This window comes from Triplophysa dalaica, chromosome 1, assembly GCF_015846415.1.
Source record: "Triplophysa dalaica isolate WHDGS20190420 chromosome 1, ASM1584641v1, whole genome shotgun sequence".
In the NCBI taxonomy this organism is placed as follows: Eukaryota; Metazoa; Chordata; class Actinopteri; order Cypriniformes; family Nemacheilidae; genus Triplophysa; species Triplophysa dalaica.
In genome coordinates this window covers 31,267,598-31,286,512 of record NC_079542.1, presented here as the reverse complement: position 1 = coordinate 31,286,512, position 18,915 = coordinate 31,267,598, and the positions used below count along the sequence as shown (strand labels likewise).

The window sequence follows — 18,915 nt, the reverse complement described above, 5'->3', positions numbered from 1 at the left end:
GAGTTTGGCTGTGTACTTTAAAACTTTAACAAATTGATGGTTTAATCAAACATGCGTGGAGATGTGGACGTGCACGTATATTCAGGTTAAATAAGAAGCCAGAGCTCACGTAAATGCATTTATGTACAGAGCATGAGATTTTCTTCAAAATACTTTTTTGGTCATAAATCGCACTAAATTGAAGACACATTGTCAGCTTTAGCAAGCAAATCGAACACACTCATCAAAAGTGTGAGTTACTCGTGTTATAAGTGTTTACAAATCATACCAACATCAACAGAACGTGCGTCATAGAAGAGCTGCGTAATTTTATCCCGTCTCCGTTTGTTTACTGTTAGCCTTTTCTCAAGACAGATTGCGACATCTCATGTTGTTACGAAACACTCAATTCAGCACTGAGATGGTTTTAAGAAACAGAACTAAACAAGCTCTCAATCAGCTTAGTTAACATTTATAAATCGGTTCTGTTAACATTCTATACACGCGTGCCAAACAGATGTCAATCGGTGAATGTAGTGAGAGAGCGTTTGCGTTATATTTAACGTAAACCTGTAAATGCTTGTTTGACTAAAACATTCAGGTTTGCTGTCATGTCATGCCATAACATTCTCTTGATTAGTTGTTTTAAATTTTTTGTTCATTTATGTCTATAAGTGAACTATATAGATGTAGGTCTTCTTAACGCAAACTACTAGTCATGCATTTTAACTCGCTTACAAAGCATATCTAGACCGGACTTTTGACAGACGAAGGAATTATTATAAAGATTTCTATTCTATTCTATTGGATAAAGTTCACCCCCAATGTGAATGTGGGTTGATTTGTATTATGTTTATTGCTGTCCCTCAGCATGTATGCCTTCGTTGCGTTGGATAATCAACATCTTCAGTCTCTGTGGGACTGGTCCCAGCACAACCTCACCATATCTGCCGGAAAACTGAACTTCCGCCTCAACCCAAAACTCTGCGTTTCTGAGATCCGCAAAATGTGGATCAAAACGGGAATTAGGGAGAAGTTTACAGAAGAAGACTTCAGCAATAATGGAGACCATGCAAGCTGTAAATATTTCATTTGTTCTCAAATCTAAACATTCATGCTCACATTTTTGCAGTCCTTATGTTTAAAGTGACTATTTTCATAGGTGGAAGTAAGACTCTGAAGCTCTTGTCTAACAGTATGGAAAGTGATCAAATCACCTTGACCTGGGAGCGGTATCGGGCACCAGATTCCAAAGACATCGTCAGTTTTGTCGTGTACTACAAAGAAGCGTGAGTCTCAATGAACATTCCTATCTTGTAGTGCATGGTTTGTTCAATTTAACGGTGTTCGAATTGAGCTGTATGTTATTTTTAACTAAACATATTATAATAGACATATTTGACAAATATGCAACCTTTGAAAAGAAATTACAAAATTACTAAAATACAATTAAATTTAAAATATATATTTTGATATCATTTTTTAACAAATTGAAAAACAATCTCCATCTTCCTCTTATTTTCCCCTAAATAATGTATATAGCAAATCCTTCATTTTTAAATTCTCATTCAAAATTACACAGACGTTATAGCTTATTGTCAATCCCCAGCTTGATATTGAAGGAGACTTGCGCATGTTTTGTCTTCCAGGCCTTTCCAGAATATTACAGAGTTTGATGGTCAGGATGGCTGCGGCGGATCTGACAACTGGAACATTATTGATGTGGATTTACCAGAGAATGAAACCCAGAATCCAGGAGTTGTACTGTCCTCCCTCAAGCCCTGGACTCTGTATGCCATCTTTGTTAAAGCTATAATGTTAAGCGTGGAAAATAAATACAGGCAGTATCTCAGTGCGAAGAGCGATGTGAAGTACATCCGGACTAAAGCATCAGGTAATAGATTTTGTAAAATTACACTGCGCAAAAAACAACTGTTCTTAATGATTATCTTATTTTTATTTTTTTCATTAGTTCATAGAAGGCTCAAGTGGGTCAAATGACGCGATTACGTGTTTTTCTGTGTCTTTGGTGTGTTAGAAGTTGCCCATGCATGTATTAGACACGTTAAATTGCTAAAATAAACGGGGCAAAAGATGCTCACCAAGACGTGCCTAAAACGCCTCGTGTAACCACACCCCCAGAGAATCGTCTGTCTTTATCGATTGACGATTGGATCGTTATACTGGAAGGTTGGGTTATCTTTGCTAGAGTAACCATATTGAGCGTCGCAATCCTCTCCATTCATTATAACGGCAGTGGCGCTTCTTGTTAATATCATCTGTGGTGTAACATATCTCATTGTCATTTACTGTAATTGCACTTTTGTCATATCGGCCACATTACTTTCTCAATATATTTACCAGCATCAGCCATTAAAAAAACACTATTTTTAGAGACATATTAATTAGAAAATAGATATAGGGGGTGGGGTGATTAGGGGTTAAAAAACTGGACAGGTAATCCAAAACTTTTTGGTTCAATTGTGGCCTTTACATTTACTTCGTGCCCCTGAGCAAAGCTTTCTCTCAGACGTTTGTGTTGAATGCCAAAGACCGAATCAGTAGTGAAGTATTTTCACACTTACTTTTTTTCTCCTTCAGCCCCCTCGATGCCTTTAGACGTCCGAGCTTACGCTAATTCCTCATCAAAGCTGGTGGTCCAGTGGTCTCCACCCGCATCCTTCAATGGAAACAACACTTTTTACCTTCTGCGCTGGAAACAGCAAGTGGAGGATCGTGAGCTCTACCAGCTCAACTATTGCTCTAAAGGTCTAAACGTTATATCTTTGTCTGTCTGTCTTTCTGAGTGTTATACTCTATATATTTGCTTTATTGATGAAAAGCATTCAATCATTGCAGTCACGGTGTGCAGTATTATTAAGCATTTATGGTTATATTATATATTATGAATACAAATTGTCATTATAGTGTATTGGGAAATTATGTCAGAAATGATTTATTACATTAATGTTTAGTTTTGTTTTTGGTAGGTTGTCTGCTAATCACAGCCATAGATATGGCTTCAAGCCCTGTTTGTTTATATTTCTCAACAGATCTGAAGATACCGCTAAGGATTTCAGCCACAAGTATGACAGATACAGAGGACATGAAATCCACCAATTCCGAAACAGAGGGACGGGACAAAGAACCCTGTTGTCCTTGCCCTAAAACGGAGGAGGAAATGAGAATCCTCAAAGAACTGATCTACTTCCGCAAAGTCTTCGAGAATTTCCTCCATAATACCATATTCACACCCAGGTATAGACAGACTTTGATTATCACACAATTCCATTTCCTCATGTCCATTTCATTCATTCGAGTTGAAAACGTCTCCATGAACACTGTGTCACCCTCCATGCTGCATGTTCGGGTCCACAATGCAATGCAGTTGAGATCAATGTCTAAATGGCTCTTTGTTTCGTGTCTGAGATGTTGTCTTAGAAGGCGTTCTTCAGTAATCGTTTCCCTCGGCCGCTGCTTTTGGTAATTGTGTGGCATTGGCTCTCAGGGCCGGATCCAAATAGAGAGGGAGAGTAAACCAAATGTAAAGCACTACGTAAGCCTCGTTTCTCTCTGATCTCAAAGGTGTAACAAATTAAGTGTTCTCTGCTAAAATGAGGACCAGCATCTGTGTAGTATTATCCTCCATCAATGGGCAGGGATCACATGCATCCCACAGAGAGCGCCAAGTACAGCGCGGGGGGGATTGCACTATACCTGTGTGAACTCAACGTAGGTCATGAATGCATCTGGATTCATATGCTCGAGGACACCGTGAAACGGCATCGATCCTCCATTCCGCGTGATTCAGACTGAATTATGAGCTCTGTCTGGCGTTTTTCCCTCTGCATTTTTGTCATTGCTCAGCTTTCTGAGAAGGCCGTGGTGCCAGAAATATGTCAGGCTGCTGAAAAGTGTGTTTTGTACCCACGCCAGCACAACCTGTTTTTATTGAAAAGCGAGATATTGAGGGAAGTGCCCCGTGTTCCCTTGAAGTTCAGGATTTGGAGAGGAGGAAGAGGAAATCATATCCATTCACTGGATGTTTCCGCTCCAACTGCCCTGCTGCCAGGAAATGCACAGTATTTCCATCTGGAATACCAATGAATAAAGGGGAGTTCCCCTCCAGCCGGAGATCAATGAACGCCGCTCGGCGCGGAGGGGGCTGGAGGACAGAGAGAGGGACTGAATTAAACACGGAGGGAAGAGAGAGACAGACAATGTCAGATTGGTAATAGCATGCTAGCGTGCTAGTATTTTATGTGTGAATGGGATGTCCAGATGTATTCGCAGCGTACACAAGCTGTGAGAAGCACTTGATGTCCCATAATGAAGTGCATCGCTTGTGTTCCTTTAAAGGGATCAGGGTTGCCATGGGGGAATTTCTGGAATTTTCGAAGGTCATTTAAAGTCATGGAATTTTGTCAATTTTATCTGCATGTTTATAACTGAAATAGTGACGTTAGTGCCATTGTTACTATTTATTCCTCAAAGCCAAAGTTTATGAATACACGTGTAGATATGGTATGGGCGGGACATCTTCACACACGCACTCAAAGATTGGAACCAATCACGACAGACAGGATCAGCTGTACCAATCAGAGCATTTCGGAAGGAAGGCCTTTATAGACCGGAAGAAATCCAGTCGTTTAGTGAGAAGAGGGACAGCAGTGAACGATAGAGTTGAAATATGTTAAATATAAAGCGTTTTATTAGAAACATGAACCTCGATTGTTAAACACCTAAAAACATAATCAAAGCCTCAAAAACAGCAAAGACTGGCTCCTTTAAAGTCAATGGAGACCAATGTTTTTTTGGTTACCAGTATTCTTCGAAATATCTTCTTTTGTTTTCTGAAGAATAAAGAAAGTCATACATGTTTGGAACGAAGTGACAGTGAGTAATCGTCTCAAGATGAGAAAATGAAAGCGATATTCAGTGTGTATATTACAAGAGGGTTGCGTATGCAGTGTTTATGGCCACGTCCTTTCAAGCAAACACAACCCATCTGTGCTGGTATGATGTGTTTTTTTAGCAGGAGATGAGAAAGGACTTGCAGCTTGTAAGGAGTTGAGTGAGAAACTGCTCCGCATTGTGAGTGTTAGCAGGCCGAGGAATGGACACCAGCTGTGTGTGTGTGTGCGCAAGGATTCAGGGGGTGATGGAGTCACATTTAGATAATCTGAGGACAGAATTCCTGATTGCTTTGGGCCGAGTGAAGGCCTGTTCACATCAAGAACGATATCTATAAAGATAACAATAACTATTAGCATCCACACCATCGGATGATGTTTCGTTTATTCAAAGTTTGCGTGTCGCAGAGCCTGAAAGTGATCCCAGCGATATTGTTTCTGTGCTACTTTAAATAATCAGTTTGGTTGCTTCTTACAGTACAGCCGCGACCACTCCAGTTTTCACTTTTATCAGCATTTCTGCACGTATTGTGTCATTTCCATTCAAGCGCCTGTTAAATTTCAACAGAAACAAACATCAGGAATGACATAGATTCACCCAACAGCAATGTGAAGACGCGTGAAAGTTGTGAAAGAGAATCAAGCCTATTCCATCATGTATTTATTGTTGAACGGTTCCCAAATCAAAGAAGAAATCAAGTATTGTGTTATTCAAACATGAATTTGAACATTTCTATGCTGTATTCAAGATCTGCCTGCATTGAACATTTGTGCCTTTATAGTGTTCTGGAAATAAAAAAGAAGTTGAAAATATTTTAACTTAAGCACCTAGAAATAGTAAATTCAGAAAATATGATTTTGGAGTGGTCCTTTATTTATTTTACTATCTCTTATTAATAATAGTATACATTCTTAAGTATAATATACAATTACTAGAGTCGCACCGATATATCGGCCAATAATCGGTATTGGTCGATAAAATCTAATTTTCAAATTATCGGCAAGTTTAAAAACAGCCAATTATCGATATTAATAGTCTTTATATGAATTAATAACATTCATAAAGTTAATCTCTAAAATGGGTATTGGTAGATATTACGGAATAATTGCCTATCTGTATCGGTGGAGAAATTCAGTATCGGTGCATCTCTAATAGTTACTGTAAATAATAAAACCAATGCAATATCTGTGGTATTAATCAGTCATCAGAAAGCTTACATATATCAGTTATAAAAAGCTTGAAGGACGTGTATGTATGGACCGTCTTTCCCTATAGACTTGATTTTCTGTAGTACTCGATCAAATGTCAGAGTAACAATTTTAAGTCATAGTTTTAATTAAAAATGTAAAAAAGTAAAATAAAACCTTGTATATTAAAGGCCTCATGACAGACGACGACGAGAACTGTTTGGAGTCGCCAACTCAACCCTTCCCCACACCTTGACACCCGGAAACTGGAACCTGTCGGTGGGAAACTTCTCGGACGACGTGCCACCCAGACGTGAATTCCTCTTTCACGAGAGGAAAGTGAGAGAGAGGACCACAGAAATCGGCGGCCTACAGCCGTTCACTATTTACCGCATCGACCTGCATGCGTGCAACGACGAGGTTCGACACTGCAGTGCCGGCACCTTCGTCTTCTCCCGCACCCAACCGGCAGGTACGAGCAGGATGCAAAGTTGACGATTCATTTTCACGTTTCATACCTTCCATCACAAATCTTCTTTTTATTCATAGAAAAAGCTGACGACATTCCCGGCTCCGTGACTTGGGAAGGTCTGTACGATTCTGTGTTTTTGAAATGGCCCGAGCCGAAGAAACCCAACGGCTTGATTTTGCTGTATGAGATTCATTACCGCTTGGGAACTGAGGTGAGACGCTACTTGATAATGGCGTCATTTTTATGTAGTTGCATCTAGATGTTAAATGCTATTTATGAATGTGTGTTTTCGATTTTGTACGCAGCCCGAGAAGCACGAGTGTGTATCCCGGCACCACTATATGGAGCACAAAGGATTTAAACTCTCCAATCTGGGAGCTGGGAATTATTCGGCTCGGGTGCGAGCGACTTCGCTGGCTGGTAACGGATCCTGGACGGAACCTATAGCTTTCTATGTGCTTCAGGTCAAACGTAAGTTTATCACGTTGTATCTCAATTCATTTCTCGTCTGTTGTTCTTAAAGACGTCATGAAAGGACGTAACACATTTGGGTGATCTGTCGGATGTGATGAAAAATAGATCAATTTCAGCACATGTGACTGTAAAAAACAGATTTGTCGACTATGCTAATGTTGACTTCTTGTTTTTCTCTTCTTGCGCACTGAAGAATCGGGTTATGAGCAAATTCTTTATTTCATGATCATCCCCATTGTCCTGATCTTGGCCGTTTTCACTGGAGTGGCTTTCATCCTGGTCAATAAGAAACGGTACAGCTTTCAAACACTTCAAGCATCTCTTTGGCTGGATCATTTAACGTAACAACAGCGCCTCAAACCTTTGCTAGTTACTGTGAACTCCAGAATAAAAACAACTAAGTAACTGTTGAAGTTAATGTTTCTTGCTTGTTTTCTGCGAAATGTTAAATCATTGTTGTGAAATCCACAGAAACAGTGACAGGCTTGGAAATGGTGTCCTGTATGCTTCGGTTAATCCAGAATATTTCAGTGCTGCAGAGAGTGAGTATTCAGTTCATACTAGCTGTGTTACAATACATTGTGATACAAAATGTATTGCAAAGCTATTGATTGTTTAAATATATGTTGTCTGTTGACCTACGTCAACATATAATATTTTCATTTGTATTGTTTTTATTTTATTCTGCGTTTACTGCGTTAAATTGTCTTAAGGGTTTGTGTTCCTTAACTTTTCTTTCTTAATTTAAGAAATATGTCATCATTTTTCAGTTACAGACATATTATTTTTTTCTATGTATATGCAGAAGCTACAATTAAACCTTGAATATTATCGTGATATCTTTTAAAACTTTTATTTAAAGAAAAAAGGGGATTTTTTAACAATATTTATTAGGAATTGTTTACCATGTAATCACATCATAGTAATATGACATCAATAACCATGATATTTAAAACATTGCTAACCAATTCTTTTAATATCATGGTTATCGTCGAAATATTGTCACAACGTGTATCACGATTATTAATAAAAAGGTGAATTGTTTATTATGAATAATTTACAATATCATAGGAATATAACAAACAATAACCATGAAGACATCTCCAACCAATTATTTTAACATCATGGTTATCGCCAACATACTGTCACAGTGTATATTGCGGCTATTAATACCTTAGTCTCCCTTATTTCTGTTCTTCGACTTCTTATAATGTACTTTAGATGTTTTTAGTTGTCATTTATGCATTCTGCAATAGATTTGTGACCACCTACTGCAATGTTTGTGTTCAGTGTATGTTCCAGATGAATGGGAAGTCGAGAGAGAGAAAATCACCCTGTGCAGGGAGCTCGGTCAAGGCTCTTTCGGGATGGTGTACGAGGGCATCGCCAAAGGCGTCGTCAAAGGCGAGTCGGAAACCAGGGTGGCCATCAAAACTGTGAATGAATCGGCGAGCATGAACGAACGAATCGAGTTCCTCAATGAAGCGTCTGTCATGAAGGAGTTCAACTGTCACCATGTGGTTAGTCCAATAACATTCAACGTTCTTTAAATATGTTGTCAATTTGTGGGTTATGCTACATCAGTGTCTTGTGATTGGTATAGGTTCGTCTTCTGGGCGTGGTCTCGCAGGGTCAGCCCACCCTGGTGATCATGGAGCTGATGACACGTGGCGATCTGAAGAGTTATCTACGTTCCCTACGCTCCACAGAGGTAATACAGACATACATCTCATTGAAACCTGTATGAATAGCTATGGATTACTCTTGCAAAAAATCTTTTTCATACAAATTACAGCAAATAAAAAATTGCCAGCTAGAATTCTAGAGGAATTGTAATGCAACGGTCAAGAAATTTTCCTGGATGAGCATGAATTCGCATATATACGCATATATACGCATATATTCACTGCTTATGTTTTTATTGCATAAATGTGGCATTCGTTTATTTCTACAACATTGTAATTGAAGCCGTACATTTTTTAAATAGAATTAAATAAAACTGTATGTAGACATTTCAGAATTGGATTCTCTCATTCTCTTCTCTCAGAACCCCTCCAGTCTGCCTCTGCCACCGCTGTCGAAGCTGATTCAGATGGCAGGAGAGATCGCAGATGGCATGTCGTACCTCAATTCCAATAAGTTTGTTCACAGAGACCTGGCAGCCAGGAACTGTATGGTGGCCGAGGATTTTACAGTCAAAATTGGTGGTATGTGATGAAATGAATACAACAGATAAGCATTTACATTTTTAAACATATTTATTTATTGTATAAATTATTGCGTTTTGTGTATTTGTTAGACAGTCGGTGAGGTTTATAAATGAAATGAAATTTCAAAAATTCCTTGTATTTTAAAGCAGGGAAAATATATTTTCAACTTATAAATTATGCAATAGATGTATATATACTATTAAATGTCACATTTAATTGTACATAATTTATAATATTTATGTTTTGTCTTTCTCGTAGTTAACGGATTGATGTTGATTCAATAGTGTATGTGCGTAGTTTTGTTTTGCTAAATCTTAAGTCACACTATAGAAATGTATCTTTCATTTGTAGATTTTGGCATGACACGGGACATTTATGAGACCGATTACTATAGAAAAGGAGGAAAGGGACTGCTGCCGGTACGATGGATGTCTCCAGAGTCCCTCAAAGACGGAGTCTTCACCACCATGTCAGATGTGTGGTAAGCTCTCGTTATTTCTTCAGTGTGTTTATATCTGATATCCACCGAGACACATTTCTAGCAAATTGTAAGCCTCCGTAACTATAGAGCGACACTCTTAGATGTCTGTATTAGAGCGAAGACCGCCCCATTGACCACCGCTGAGTCCCGTCCAGCTGAAACAAAAATAAAAACCACACTTGCACACATCAACACATAGTTTCCATCACATAGTGCATACGTTTATGCGGCGGGAAATGAGGCACAACGTCTCTCCATATATTTCAAATGAAGCTGGGAATCAAGCCTCATCAGCCCCCATATGAGCTAGAAACATTTCTGTCAAATGCTGACAAACTTTCAAAGAAAACCTCAGGGAGTCGAGAACGCGTTTGTAGGGAAACTGCAGCAGCTGCGGCCGATGCGAGCGCCGTTCCAAAGTTTCATCTTCATGTGTCTGCTGGGAGGTATGGCCATTAGTCTTGTGTTAAAGAGCAGATCTCCTCAGGAAGAGGATTGGACCTGGAGTTTGCCTGCAGGTGATGAAATGTTTTCATGTGTGCTGTGTGTCTGGGTCACAGACACGCCCTGAGGATAAGGAATGTCTGCTGAACTTTACACAGGAATTTGATGGTGGGAGTAATGTATCATCAAAGATGACAAATGTGCCATCACGATTTCAGTCTGATGTTAGAACGTTGTGGCTGGAAAATGGGTTCAAACAAGGCTCTTAATATTTTTTCCTTTCTCTTTTATTGTTTCTTTCTTGCTTGATTTCATTCTTTCTTTCTTTCTTTCTTTCCTCTAGTTGTTCATTCTTTAATTCAATCAAACTTTTCTGTTCTTTCTTTCTTTTTGTGTTGTCTTTCTTTGTTTGTTTTATTTAGTTTTCCTTTTTTTGATGCTTTTTCTTTTGTTCAAGTATTTTCTTTCTTACTAACTTTACTGTTCTTTCTTTCATGCATTTTTTCTTTTTTTTTCCTACCTTTCTTCATTCCTGTTTTTTCCAGTCTGCGTTTGTTTGTTTCTTTTTTTCATTTTAACTTTACTGTTCTTTTCTTTCTTCATTTTTTGTTTTTCCGTTTTCGTTTTGTATTTCTTTCTTTCTTTATTCTTTCTTTGTGTCTGTTTGTCTTTCTTTGTGTCCTTGTTTGTTTCTTTCTATCTTTCTAACTTTACTGTTATTTCCTTCATGCATTTTTCTTTTTCCTTCCTTCTTTTGTTTATTTTCTTTCTTTTGTTTATCTTTTTTCGTGTATTTTTTCTTTATTTCTTCTTTATATCTGTTTGTCTTTTGTTTTTTTTCAGTCTTCATGTAACTTTTTCATTTATATTCTTTTTTATCTGTCCTTTTCTTTATATTTCTTTCTTTCATTTGTATTTCCTCCTGTCTATCCATCCATATCCATCCTTTCTTTCTTTCTTTCTTTCTTCCAAGGCCTCAATGACCTTAGAAGAAAAATATGACTCAAACGTATTTAGTCAAATCAGATTGATGTATCACAATAGTGATATCGCAAAGGCGTTTTATGCACTCTGTGGGAAATGCTGCTCCATCTGAAAGCACTGCGCATTTGATTCGCTTAAAACGTGCATTTAAAAAAGCAACACCCGTCAAATACAATCCTTATAAATATACTTTATTATCATTTAAGTACCTGAGGAGGCTTGAAAAACAGTTATAGAAAGATGCCAGATACGAAGACGGCATTTCCTGGTTATATGTGTGGTACTTCTTCCATGGAGCATTTGAGTTTCTATGAGAGAGCGCCCTCTGGCTTTCGGATGCAGCTGCAATTATCAAGATTTCACTAACAAACTTTGCATGAAACATTGCAGCCAACCGCCAAATCGTGCGGTTTCTTTTTGATTTATCGTGCAGCCCTACCTTAAACCGTATTCAACTTACCTTTCAGAAATCCCCAGCGACTGAAACACAACACGGGTCACATGAATTCACTTGTACTTTCATCGCCGGTCTTTGATTTGACACTTCAGTTGCTGTGGACCTATTATGACCTTTTTGTGTCGTTTCCTGGCAGGTCTTTTGGGGTGGTGTTGTGGGAAATAGCCACCCTTGCGGAGCAGCCCTATCAAGGCATGTCCAATGAGCAGGTACTGCGGTTTGTCATGGAGGGAGGACTGCTGGACAAACCAGACAACTGTCCTGATATGGTGTAAGTCTCTTTTTATTTGTCTTTTTGATTGCAGTGGGGTGAATCCCACAATACTTGTTTGGTTCATATTTCATACGATACGTTAAAAAAGTTAATTTCTCTTATAATTCACATTAGACTCCTAGCACTGTAATCTAATTCATTACAAAGATGCAATACGATTTATTTACAGGTGTAATTTTGGTCATTTTCTCATTGTTTTTCATTTCTACAAGCCACCGGTTCATTTTGATTTAAGTTCCTTTTGCGCATATCGGATCACACACACAGCAATTCTGGTGTAAATGTAGTTTATGTAAAGGTCATCTGATGGGACACTAGTCAGAAAGCCCCCTCTAGTGGATGACTGAAGATTTTCAAGTTCACATTAACAGCTGACTGTATGTTTGCACCACCCTGGTTTCTCCCAAAGTGGGTAAGCACCTCACAGGATGAAAACCTCTGGCAGAAGGGACCATCCAAGATCATTAAAAAATAAAATGGGCATATTTTAAAAGAACTGTTTATTTTCTGCATAAAAAAAGTCATACACCTGGGATGTCAAGAGGATGAGTAAATTATGAGAGAATCTTTATTTTGGGATGAAACAATCCTTAAACCCTAAAACATTATAATCAGTATAAATTAAAGGCAGTACAACTAATAAAAATAATAACATCATTTAAATTAATCAAAATTAAGTAATAAATAAACACACATGGCAGATTTGGCAGGAAATATAATGCAGACAATTGTGTGGCTGGTTGCATAAGCAAAGCCACTAAGATTAGGGTGTGTCTTAAGAACTAGTCTAACCAACTAGCAGTGAGTTAGGGCTAAACAGTTATGCTTTCAGATTTAAATTAGATTAATCTACCTTTAATGACACTGATCTAAAAATGATGCCCGTTCTTGGTATAGAAAATGAGATAATAAGCAGTTTATGCAAAAGTCATTTGTCCTAAAAATGCTTCATTTATAAATGTACATTCTTTTTTCTAATTGATTTTGAGGTTCAATTTGGGACATGGACTTATTTTGAAAGAATCATAAAGTGTGCCAGCTACTTTACGATTTGTACAGGTGACTTTAATTTGTAGCATTACAAGGCAGAAAACGTGGAAGTTTGTATTAGCTTGAGAATTAATGGTATTTACCGGACAGTTATTTGAGTTCAGATGTTATTTGTTTTGGATGTTGAAATGAATGAAACGGAACCCCTGCCAGAATGTGCTGTGGTCTAAAATTAAGCAGTTTGTTGATCTGTGAGAACCACACGTGTTGAGTTTTCTTTGGCGTGGAATGTTTTAGGTTGCATCTGGATATATGCCTGTTTTTGGACTTGAGTGCTGGCATGTTCGCAGTCGTATGTCAAAGGAGTCCGCTATAGGGATAACACATACTGTTCATGTGATATTATATCATAGGTACAGGGCTGTGAATGTGTGTGTTTCAGAACGAATTAGGAACAAAAAAATGGATATCCAATGACTAATAGACTGTCACAAGAGGCCTATCTGCTTGGCTGTGTAACCATTTTATAAAAATGCCCAGACCAAATAAAGCGTCAGCATACATTTTGAGTTCACCTTTCATAAAATAAAACAATGTCTCTGTGATATAAATTGATATACATGGATTTTTTGTGTGTGTGTATTTCAATTTTTATTATAGTATTAAAATTATATTTTATATGTATTTATTCAAATATATACTAAAAATAATATTACAGAAGTACATTACAGAGGTAGATGGATGGATGGATATATAGATTAGTAATCTTATATTAATGCAACGCTCGAGTAGGAGTGTATGTAGTGTTCTTATATCTTCATGGCTGTGATTAGGCCACCGGCACTCGGCCTGCATACACGACTAAGAGAGCGATAATGAATTTATTCATCAGTTCGACGGCACAATGATGATGAAACAAAGTCCAATCGCACAAATGTATCAATGTGCAGTTAGTATATTCATAACTTGTTTATTGTATGCCAGTTTTCAAAAAAAAAAGAAAGATTCACAGAAATAAACATTCTGGAAAGGATAAACTGCTTTGTGTGTTTGTTTGCTAGCAATCTAACTTCTTCAGAGTAGCGCAGTTGCGAGGACAGTATAGTACGAGTTATTATAGTGGCGGAGTGATACAAACAGTCAGTAAAGCGGTTCAACGGTATGTTCCCGTCATGATTTTAGGGGAATATCTCACAGCTATCAGCCAATCAGATTCGAGAACCAGAGAGAACTGATGTATAAATATATGTAATGAATATATTTATGATGCAACTAAACATTGCATAAAAATATACATGGTAATTTACTATTAATACTATATTTACTAAATAATAGAAAAGAATTCTGGTTTAAACACAGCAAATGATGTTTCATCTTGACTTCAGACACAATATGGGCAAATCCTTTCTTTATATTTGCTCTTCCAGAAAACAATAAAATAACAGTAAAACCAGATCAAGTGTTGAATTCTTTGAAGCTTAACAGACAATCTGATCTTTTTATATGAATTTACACAAACAGAATGTAATTACTGTAGTTAAAGGAGTAGTTCACCTCAAAATATGCCCCCGTTGACTTTCCATAGTGGAAATAAAAATGGAAAGTCAATGGGGGCTTATTTTAAAGTGAACTACTCCTTTAAAATGATGAAGGCCTTTGTGTAATACCAAGTTTACAGACACAGGATCCCGTTTTTTTGCATTTATTTTATTGAGTATCGCTGCTGTCCTTCTGAAACCTCGTATCTCTATATTTCGTACGGATGTCTTCCATAATTATTATTAGTCAACCTTTAGAATAACAGACAATCTGACATTTGCCAGTGCTTGTTAACTTTAAAAACACAGAATTTAATCATTTAAATGTATTGTTTTATTATCCATTTTCTGAAAAAGAGAGAATTTGGACATACAAGGTTTCAGAAGGACTGTGATAATAGATAGTGGGCATTCCATGTACAGAAGCTTTAATCCATAAAATATTTTATTATGAGAGCGCACAATGTCAAAACAAAAAAAAATCATTTTTAAGCTTGTTTTCCCTGTGGGGTCGCCAAGCATGTTGGTTTCACATAACAGTGGAAACAACTTGAAATGTTTACTTATATTGTTTATTTATATATGTTGAATACGTATATTCTATGTGTTCTACATAAAGGATACACATGTATACCATGTTTGTATTGTATTCTTCACAGTCTGTAATTTTTTTTTAATGTTTTCTTTTCATGTAAAGCTGTTTTAAGACAATGCAAAAGTGCTATATAAATACATTTCAAGTAAATTTTATAAAATAAAAATGAAGAGTTGCCTCTACTCTACTCACTTTGTCTTCCATGTTTGTATCTTCTCAGGTTTGAGTTAATGCGCATGTGTTGGCAGTACAACCCCAAAATGCGCCCGTCCTTCCTGGAGATCATCAGCAGCATCATGGACGACCTGGATACGGCCTTCAAAGAGACCAGCTTCTTCCACAGCGAGGAGAACAAACCCCCCGACACCGAAGAGCTGGACCTGGAGAATGTGAAAGCCATGGAGAATGTTCCTCTGGAGCCGTCCTCCAGCCTCCAACCCCACACCTCCTCCCTGTCCTCTTCTCATCAGTGTACGCCCGGACCCCAGGGCTCGGCCGGCCCGTCATCTCCTCATTCCTCCCCCTGTTCCGCGGACAAGTACCCGCCCGTGGCAAACGGACCCTCTATGGTTCTCCGGAGCCCGTTTGATGAGACTGAGCCTTACGCTCACATGAACGGATGCCGCAAGAACGAGCGTGCCTTGCCCCAGTCGTCGGCCTGCTGATCGGCGGCCCGTTTCCTTAAGGTCACGTTTTTTTGACTGACCCATGGACATGTTTCTTTGACTGTCAAGCCACTGTGTGGTCTCGGGAGAAATATATTTAAAAATAATACAGAGAGACAAAAAGAGAAAATGATATAAGAGGTCTGATCAATCGATTTTCAATCACCTTAACATGCAATGTTTGGATTTCTTTGCTCTTTTGTGTATTTCTATTGAATTGATTGACATAAACTGCTTTGTTATTGCTGCAGATGGACTGAATCACTGACTGAGAAACCATAAACCTGATAGTCTGACTGTGTTAGTAATGTTTTACTTTTCTTTACTTCTAAACTGGTTTGAAGGTCTATCAATTCAGTAGTGGTACAGTGAGATTATTTAAACACACTCTGCATATCTTTATAGCGACAGAAAATCACTTGGTCTTGTCTTTGAGTTTCCAAAGACATGCGTAGAGATGATATAGTTTATAGCACAGATGAGAGAAACTTGAGTTCCTTTTCCTCCCATATTAAACACATTGGGATGCCCACTCCACCCCCGAACACCTACTGAATTTTAGGTACGTTTCCAAAATCACATCACACAAATTCTCAAACCTCCCAAACGAATTTTCCTTTTTTATTTTGCCAAATTCTACACTGTTGTTTCCCATTTCTTCAACACAATCTCACTCAGATTTTGAGATTTTATGGAGCATCAACTTCTAAAAAGACTCTAACACTGCTGTATATCTTCAAACCTTCATCTTTTTTATCTTTCTCTTAGAAACGATTTGGGTTTTTGATTTCATTCTGACATCAAACAAAAGGTGTCGCGAATCAATGCAAATCAACATGGCACCCAAAATGTTGCAACATAAATTTTGAAGAAGTGAGGCTTAAAAGAAAGTATTTCTCGAGTTTTTCGGTGGTTAAATGTGGCACTGTGGAGGAGATGTGTGTTTGTGTATAATCTCTTATCTGATCTTTCAGCTGGATGTTGAACCTCAGAGCGTGTACATTGACTGTCACTTTTGTAAATTTTTACACTTCAGAGGATCATCTGTATGTCTGTGCTGAAAAAATCTGCTAAGCTGCTATTTTACTCTTTATTTTTCTTTTGTGGTTTATAAATATTATATAAATATAAGAGGAGGTTCTTCAGGTGTAATCTTTTGCATCTTTCCACTACGGTCCATTTCATGATGCTTATAGTTCTGCTATAGAAGTAAAGAGATGTGAGGTACAGAAATTCAGTTCTGCCATGTAAAGTTGTTTATTGCCTTCTGTTTATAATAAGAGTTTTCTAAAGTTCATACTTTTGTCAGAAAACCTGCGAGTCATCATGTTTGTGGTTTTATGTCATTAATGTTGGTATCTGTTGATGGAGATGCTTTTCTATGTCCAGCATCCAGAATGATGGCAAACGTGAGTCTCTGAACATCTCGACACAGAGTCTGTCATCACATTTATGAGTAACAGATATTCTCAGGTCAAACTCCTCAAAGCTCTGAGAGCGCCGCAGTGTTTTCCAGTCTCATCGTTCATTCCTCTGTTTTATTCACACAAGCCGAGGAGACTGAAAAAAACTGCTTTCATTTCAATTCTTAAATCGAAACTCATGTCATGCATTTCATTTGACTGATCCTGTCACTGTTTTCAGATGTTACAAACTCGAGTCTATTTTCTTCCAAACAGAGTCTGAAACACAGATATGATTCAGTGTCTCAATGCAGAACTTGTGTTTGTATCATAGATCGTTTATTTAATACATTTAAAATACAGGTTTGACTACGAGCGCCAGTTTTGGGGATTTTTTGGGAAGAAATCTTTTAGGGAAAACCTTTTTCTTACCTCCATTCTGACTTTATTTCCATTATTTATTTAATTGTGTGATATGTTTAGAATCACTGTAATCTCATCCGATTAAATGCAACATTTGACATATTTTATGTGGTTTTTTGACAACTTTGGGGACTTTTCATTTTCCTTCAAACATTTATCTACCTCACTCTTTTTTATGTACATGTATATAAAGTACATCTTATCTTTTCATGAGAAGGACAATATTCGCGATCTCTGTGTCTGAGAAAACCTCACAAACGCTACAAACCACAATCTTGGAGTGAACAAATTCTGGACAATTTTTACAACTAGCTGCTTTCTTTCCTATCAGATCTCGCTTAAATTTGTTTATTTATTTGTGAGATTAAACATAAAAGTACAGTTCTCCAAATGTGATGGATTGTCGTTATTTTGTTCATCTTGTAAGTTGGACAGCTGGAGGGAATGTCAATATTCTGACTTCTGATTTGTGTTGTTTTGTATTTTGTTCTCTCTCTCTTTGTTTCTCCATTTCATTGATATCTTTCTTTTTCAATATACATGATGAACAATTAGGACAATTATTAGAACTATTTGAATGGCATTGAAATTACATGAAGCAGTAAATATGGAAATGAGGAATGTTTGAATTGGTTAAGATCACCAGATTTTGTGTGAGACTTTATATAACATTGCAAACCGTTTTCTTCAGTTATCTAGATATCAAGACAGAAATGCCTATTGTAAAAAATCCTTTATTTTTCAAAGATCGTCCAAGACCACACTAGACACCAACCTGATGCTCCTATGATCATTTAAATGATGGTTGATTTCTGGATGACGGATCTATTGTTGTCTATGAGCTGATATTGTCAGGACTGAAGGTTCAGAGTGAACATCATGGGGACAGGAGGTGATGTGTCCTCACAAGTGACTCTCATCCTGCTGCTGATGATTATACTGCTCCATATCATCTCATGACATTCATTTGTGAAGTCAAGACATTACAGTTTACTCCACGAGTACAGAAGATCATAGAAGAGAACATAGAAGGTGTTCATGATCGCAATCTGGTGCTAATGAACATTTAATGATGGCTTTGTGTTATTCCTTGTTTTTACTTCACCTGTTTATGCCGATAGAAAAACGTTGGGTTGTTCAGTTAAACAGTTGAGACGAGTTCAAGAGATTTTGAACTTTGATATAAAAAGAATGCAGAATAGTAGGGAGAATCAGGAATTGAGAACAATTTGTGGTTCATGTCTGCTTTTCTGATTAAAAAGACACTTATTTCTTATTTGGAATGTATTTTTTTGTACAAATCTGAAGATACAGTTACTAAAGCATGAGCAGGGATTTTATATAAAAATATAACTGTGAAACAGAGTTTACAAGCTGAAAGACAACTATAGAAATGGATGTTACATTCAGTTGTTTATTTCGATG

General features: G+C 37.5%; 1 protein-coding gene across 1 annotated transcript in view; it reads left to right on the top strand.

Annotated features, from left to right (window-relative positions):
- The window catches only part of igf1rb (insulin-like growth factor 1b receptor), a 73,350-nt gene extending 54,584 nt beyond the window's left edge, over positions 1-18,766 (top strand). Inside the window, exons 6-21 of the mRNA XM_056743750.1 lie at positions 850-1,058; positions 1,142-1,268; positions 1,629-1,873; positions 2,581-2,748; positions 3,033-3,237; positions 6,272-6,552; positions 6,630-6,763; positions 6,858-7,023; positions 7,220-7,319; positions 7,498-7,568; positions 8,317-8,546; positions 8,630-8,737; positions 9,074-9,233; positions 9,588-9,717; positions 11,739-11,873; positions 15,220-18,766. Of these exons, the coding sequence (XP_056599728.1) occupies positions 850-1,058; positions 1,142-1,268; positions 1,629-1,873; positions 2,581-2,748; positions 3,033-3,237; positions 6,272-6,552; positions 6,630-6,763; positions 6,858-7,023; positions 7,220-7,319; positions 7,498-7,568; positions 8,317-8,546; positions 8,630-8,737; positions 9,074-9,233; positions 9,588-9,717; positions 11,739-11,873; positions 15,220-15,664 (2,914 nt within the window). The 3' untranslated portion in view covers positions 15,665-18,766. The remainder of the gene's footprint in view (positions 1-849; positions 1,059-1,141; positions 1,269-1,628; positions 1,874-2,580; positions 2,749-3,032; positions 3,238-6,271; positions 6,553-6,629; positions 6,764-6,857; positions 7,024-7,219; positions 7,320-7,497; positions 7,569-8,316; positions 8,547-8,629; positions 8,738-9,073; positions 9,234-9,587; positions 9,718-11,738; positions 11,874-15,219) is intronic.
- The last annotated feature ends 149 nt before the right edge of the window (positions 18,767-18,915 follow it).